The sequence below is a fragment of the Ceratotherium simum genome, chromosome 2 (assembly GCF_057802395.1).
Source record: "Ceratotherium simum simum isolate JZ-2026a chromosome 2, ASM5780239v1, whole genome shotgun sequence".
Taxonomy (NCBI): Eukaryota; Metazoa; Chordata; class Mammalia; order Perissodactyla; family Rhinocerotidae; genus Ceratotherium; species Ceratotherium simum.
In genome coordinates, this window is record NC_141901.1 from 28,838,169 (window position 1) to 28,844,651 (window position 6,483).

At 46.0% G+C, this 6,483-nt stretch overlaps 1 protein-coding gene across 3 annotated transcripts in view; it reads right to left on the reverse strand.

Annotated features, from left to right (window-relative positions):
- The window catches only part of LOC101389781 (membrane cofactor protein), a 28,700-nt gene extending 22,228 nt beyond the window's left edge, over nucleotides 1-6,472 (reverse strand). For all 3 annotated transcript variants that reach the window (XR_015554442.1, XR_015554441.1, XM_014783312.2), the window contains exon 1: nucleotides 6,280-6,472. Coding sequence is in view for 1 of the 3 variants with exons in the window: in XM_014783312.2 (XP_014638798.2) it covers nucleotides 6,280-6,400 (121 nt within the window). In the remaining 2 variants the exon portion in view is untranslated. The remainder of the gene's footprint in view (nucleotides 1-6,279) is intronic.
- Between the last annotated feature and the right edge of the window lie 11 nt (nucleotides 6,473-6,483).

Here is a 6,483-nt window from a genome sequence, read left to right on the forward strand (position 1 = left end):
TCCTCAAAACGCAGACTCTAGCATCTACACCTGTCAATTTTATTTCTCACTTCCCACTCGTTTCTAGGCCAACAAAAAACACATAAATTACTTTCAAAGTCATTAAGTGGCCTCCTTCTTGGTAAATTCATCCTAACCCTTTCTTCCTCAGTAATTTTAGTTACTCTGTCTAGAACATCTGGAGCTACAGATCACTCTGTCTTCCCTCCCTCCTGCCTGAAAAGCTCTTTGTCCTTGGTTTCCAGGATAGCACATCACCCTGGTTTTCAGCTTGTCCTTTGGCTAGTCCTCCTTCTCTGCCTGATCTGATAATGTAATGTTCCTAATGGGTAGTTCTAGGAACTCTTCTTATTTCATTGTGCAGCTCCCCCTGGGTGAGTACATATACTCCCATGACTTCATTACCACCAATAAAAGCTGTCTCCCGAATCCCTCTTTCCATCTTAGATCTCTAGCTGGGGTGCCAAATCTATGTACTCAATTGCCACCCCACAAAGCTCCCCACATGTCTGTCTCATGCTATCTCAAATAACATAATGAAGCCACAACTCGCTCTTTTGATTCTTCACCCTCACATGTGCCCAGCAAACAAGTTATATTGTTTCCACAACTGAAATATCTATTCCATCTCTCTATCCTTTACTTCTAATTCAAGCCTCTCTCATTTCTTATCTGGATTGCTACAAGAGTTTCTGAATAGATCTTACCCATCTTGCCACGTTTCCTTCAATTCATTTTTCACATTGCTACCAGAGTAATACTGATATGAAAGTGATCAACCCTCTTCCAAGTCACATGCCTGTCAATGGCCCCCCATTGCCCTCAAGATAACGTCTAAGCCTCCTTAATATGGCTAACAGACTTTTAAAACCTGTCACTATCAGGACGCTGCTCACTCTTGCACACTATTCTCAAGCCATATTCCATACCACGTAGTGCCTGTTAAGTTACTTAAATGATATTAGCACTCTCGGCCTCCATGCACCATTTTACTCCAGCTTTGACCAGAGACCTGCCACTCCTCCCACCCGCTCATCCTTCAGTTTCATCTTAGATGCCACTTCTTCCTTGAACCTCCTGACATCTCTCAATCAAAACCCTGGGCTAAGTGTCCTCATGCTGCCCCAATTTACTTCTTTCACAGCGCTTTGCATATTCTAGTTCTTTATTGTTGACACTCCTTGCGAGACTGTCACCTCTTGAGGACCATGTCTCATTCATCACTGCATTTCTAGGACCTCGGGTCAGAGCTGACTGAGCACGGGTATCAGTTCTATACACTCAAAGGTCTAAATTCAAATCTTTACTGTTCAGCCAACCTGTTCCAGAGATATCTGCAAATCATAATTTTTTCTTTGCTGTTTTTACGCTTGTCTTTAATTTTATTTCATTGGTTTAGTTATAGACATTTCCCTTTATGAACAAACTTTTGGGACCCTTCTCCTTGGTCTAACAGGCAAATCTAGCAAGTGAGCTGCATAGGCTTAAAGTCAGTATGAAAATCTATGCTGTACTGTAAAGCATCTGTGCAGGCCATCTTAAGCCTGTGTTAAAATGACTTTGCAACCCCACACCTCATGACTGAAGATGCCACCTGGAGAGATCAACCACAAGAAAAGACAAAGGATATCTGGCTCTCATATTTCCTAGCTGCATGTCTTAGAGACTGAGGGACAAGTAATGACTCTGGTCCTTGCCTCCCTCCACACACAGATAACATCAACTTACAAGTCTTGTTTGATGTATAACCAAAAAGTTCTTGTTTACGTTATCTTTGAAATATCTTTGTAAATATTAGATGTGTAACCCCTTTCCTGCATGAACACTGCTTTGTTAAAAAGTATATAAACTACACTCAGATCTGTAGACCCTGGAGCAGTTGCTAACACCCTGGTGGATTGTTCCCTGGGTCTTTACTCAAACTCTTTACTTCAGTTCACACCTTTATCAGAGTTTTTAATTTTTTTACTGCTATTAATAGAAATGGTATTTTAACATTATCAAAGGTGAACTCCAAATACAGTGGGTTAAATTTTTTCCTAAAGTTTGGTAATGAAAGATTCCAGTGGTTGGTTCTTACAACAATAGAGATGATAGTAATAGTTTTCGAAATAGAAAATTTAAGCACTACTTGTGCCAACCATTATTTTAAGTGCTTTTAAACTAACTTAATCTTCATAATCATCCTATGAGTTGGGTACTATTTCCCCCTCTTTAAGATGAGCAAACTGAGGCATAGTAAGGTGAAGTAACTTGCCCAAGAAACATTCCCAGTAGGCAGCAGACCCAGGAGTCAAGCCAGGCAGCCTGGTTCCTACCAACTACCAACACTGCTTCCCATCATGGTCTCTCATCTGGAACCCTCCCATAATTATATCAACACACTCTGTCTGCAAGTTAGTCCTCAAGAAATGGTCTTCTACCGAGCCTGGGGAAATTAAAGCAAACCCAGTATAGATCTGTGTTATGCTAAGTCAAACAGAAGGGCTCAAGGTGCCCTACAAGGACAGGTAACAACATCGTGTCTGAATTTTATGATGGTGATTGTTCATTCCTGTCTATCCTGTTGCTTTTCACTATTTTTCACTCTGTAATCTAGTCTTCTCCTTTCTCTCGCCTCCTTTGCCCTACTGCTGCCTCACTGGGTAGCTTGGCAGTCCATGAATCCCCGAGCTTTGTCACATCTCTGAGTCTTTGCTCACACTGCTCCCTCTGCTCAGAACACCCTTCCTCCCTGCTCAGCAGCAACTCCTACTCAGCTCTCATCTTCTTAGACTTAATCTACTCAACATCTCCTCTAGGAAGTACTTTCTGCTTCCCCGGGGAAGCAGTGACTGGTCCCCTTCTCTTGGACTCTTTTCTGCATGGATGTCTCAGGTCACTATCACATATTTTTATGTTGAACAGTTAACATGGCTAATTCCATTCATCCATGTGGCCATAACACCTAGCACTCACCTATGTCCCTCATAATAGCTATTCAAAAACATTTGGTACTCAAAGTACCACTGCTGTCAAACAGAGAACAATGGAGAAGAATATACTGTAATGAATCTAATATTGAAAATCATCATCCTAAAGCTTTATGCACTGGAGAGAGATTTGGCCACGTAATCTCTTTTGTTGCCTATCTCCCAGGATTCTGGTAACCTAGCAATTGACCAGATAAGGACTGCTCTCTTTGCATTGTAATATGCAGAGGAAGGAAACTAAGAAACCACTCTGTAGGGGCTGGCCCTGTGGCTTAGTGGGCTTAGCGGTTGAGTGTGCACGCTCCGCTGCTGGCGGCCCGGCTTCGGATCCCAGGCACGCACCGACGCACCGCTTGTCCGGCCATGCTGAGGCGGTGTCCCACATACAGCAACTACAGGGATGTGCAACTATGACGTACAACTATCTAGTGGGGCTTTGGGGAGAAAAGGGGAAAAAAAGGAGGAGGATTGGCAATAGATGTTAGCTCAGGGCCGGTCCTCCTCAGCAAAAAGAGGAGGGTTGGCATGGATGTTAGCTAGGGCTGATCTTCCTCACAAAACAAAACAAAACAAAACAAAACAAAAAAGAAACTACTGTGTAAGCGCTTATTGATCTTGGCTTCTTTCTTGGAAAGAAAGAAAAGACCTAAATTAGGCAGAAGAGACCACCCATAACAGGAGATTGTGGATTTTGTCCAAAAAAGCAGATTCCTGGAGGAATGAGACTGCTCCCGAAATTCAACAAATGTTCCCTTCTGTGACCATGGACCATTTGGCAACTATCTCTGAGATGACAAGCCTCCCAGGCTCAATGGTGTCTGCTTACAAAACCTTTTCCTCATGAGCTGCTTCAAAAGTGAAATGTTTATTTTATCCACATTTTTCCCTGCCCCGCATAGTGTTCTCATTTTACTTCCTCCAAGTTTCATATCTCTCCTGATTTTACCTTTTAACCTTTTCTTCATTTGTAGATTTGTTAACTTCTGTGTTGTATCCTATTCGCTGTATTTATCTATTTTCCTCTCTTCCAAATAGCATTCATAGCCTCCTTCAACTTCTAGCTTTAAGCCTAATCTAAAATTTATTCTTTTTTAAACAATTCCTTTTCTTTCTTACCACCACTGTTCTGCTCCCACCCTCCCACCACAGAACTTTTTAATGATCAGTAACAAGCAAGACTGGAGTATTGTGAGCCCTGCAGACTCTACATAAAACAGGAGAGACAGAGCCTCTCTGACCCTCAGCTGTCCCTGCCTTACCTTTTTAGGCACAACACAAAGGCCATCCTAAGCATGGTGCTTTAAAGAATCTTCCTCCTGAAAGCAAGAGGAATTTTTTCCTGGGCTCTGGCCCCGGCTGAATACTATGTTCAATTTTCTGGTATTTAATAGTTATACAGGAGAGTTCATACTCAGGCAAAAAAACAAACAGGCATTGGAACCACAAGCGTGACAAGACAGACAAGATCTGTGCATTCTAGTGGGGAGAAAACAGAAAAGATAGTTTTAGAAGGGTGACTACAAGCTAGGGGGGATTTAGGCTGGAGAGTGTGTGGGGGTCTACATGAGACAGGGTGGTCAGAGAAGGTCCCTCTGAGGGGGTAGCATCTCAAATGAGTTTGAAGAATAAGGAGCCACTTATGCAAGAGGCAGGAGGAGAATGTTCCAAGGCTGAGGGAATACAAGCGCAAAAGCCCCAAAGCGGCAGAATGGGCCTGTTTGATGAGCAGAAAGGTCTTCCCTGCCTCCAGTCACATGTTAAATACTCTCAGAGACTCATGCTCCTTTCCTCCAGAGCACCTCTCTTGGGTTATAATGTATTCATTAGTATTATGTTTTGGTTACTGCCTGCCACTCCCAATAAATTTTAGCAAATATTTCATGATTACCTACTGGGGATCTAACAATGAGCAAAACACAGTTCTTGCTTATATTCGTGTGTGTGTGCGCACAAACAGACAAATAAAGATCATGAAAACAGGAATGGTCTGTCATTGCTCACCAGTGTATCTTCAGGACCAGCACAGGACCTGGCGCAGAGGTGGAATGAATGCTGCTAAGGAACGAATACAGCATACAAACTGTATATGTAATAAGATCATAAAAATAACTTGGGCATAGAAACACACGTGCATATGAAGACACAGGAAATATACCAAAGTATTAACAATGGATGTCCTTTGACTGTGTAGGTTTTACATAATAACATGTCTTTTTTACCATATATATATTTTAAAGTACTTATTCTATTCAATGAAACATGAGGCAAACTTAGCAGATGGGCCTTCAGCAAGTTTTTGAGCTGTAGGGGAAAACCAGATTAACATTATTTATCGTTCATTTCTTAGGATAATTATTTCCCACTAGGTTTGGCTACCAATGTTTTTTAGGTTGCTTCTGATACCCCCTCAAATATGACCCAACCTAACGAAAAGAAGGGAACAATGCCAAAAAGCCATTCAGTAATAGAAATGGATACTGTGTGTATTGGAGGGAATAGGAAGATGACTCCATGGTAAAAAAACAAAGCAAAAAAACCACAGCAGCCTTCAAACCAATATGATGTTGGGCAACAAGAGCCTGTGACCGTCAGGTACAAAAGCATGGCGCGCCCTTCCTAAACCCTCTAAACCCCAGGCCCCCAGAGCCTGCTCTCACCCCAGCGCTACAGGCACACCATGCACTTCCCAGCCCCCTTACAAAGCGAGCAGTGAGCCTCCTTGACCCACACTCGGCACCGCGGGGCTGGCCACTTCCATAAAGCACACACCCGGTAACACCCGCCGGGGCTTCCGCAGCCCAGCCCAGCGGGGCACCAACACCCCTCTCAACAAGGCAGCACCCTGCCCAGGGAACAAGGGCAAACCCTCCCCACGGGCACAGCCCGAGCCCTAGCAACACCCCCGCGCACCCGGGCACTCTAGAGCAAGCCCTCGCCGCAAGCAGCGGTCCGCGCGCCCATCCCGACTCGGCTCAGCGCGGGCACCGCCCTGCAAGCTTTGGCCAGGGACGCGGCTTGGCCCCGGTAAACGCCGGCCGCACCCACCACGCCGCCCCGCTCAGTGCCGACCACCAAGCACGCCTCCGCCGCCCGCACTACGCGGTCCTCACCCCCCCGGATCCCCGCACAGCACCACCCGGGGGGAAGCCTGGCCACGGAGCGCCAACTCCGCACGGCCCGGCTCGACCCAGCCCCGCGCCTCCCACCCGACCCACCGAGCGAGGCTCCCCCGCCCTCGGCTCCGGTCCGCCCGCTCCCCGACCCGCTCCGTTCGCCGCCGGAGCGCACACCCTCTCCAGGCTCCTACCGGAGGACACGGGCAGCAGCAGCACTAGGGCCCCCAAAAGGACCCCAACGAAGCCCCAAGAAGAGAAGTGGCTCTCGGGGAGGCAGGGAAGTGCCGTGCGCGGCGCGCAAGACGCCGTCATTTTCGGGGAGATCCGCGGGAGTCCTGAGAGACGGCGGAGCGGACCTTCTGGAGTCTGGTCACCGGACGCAACAATTCCCACAC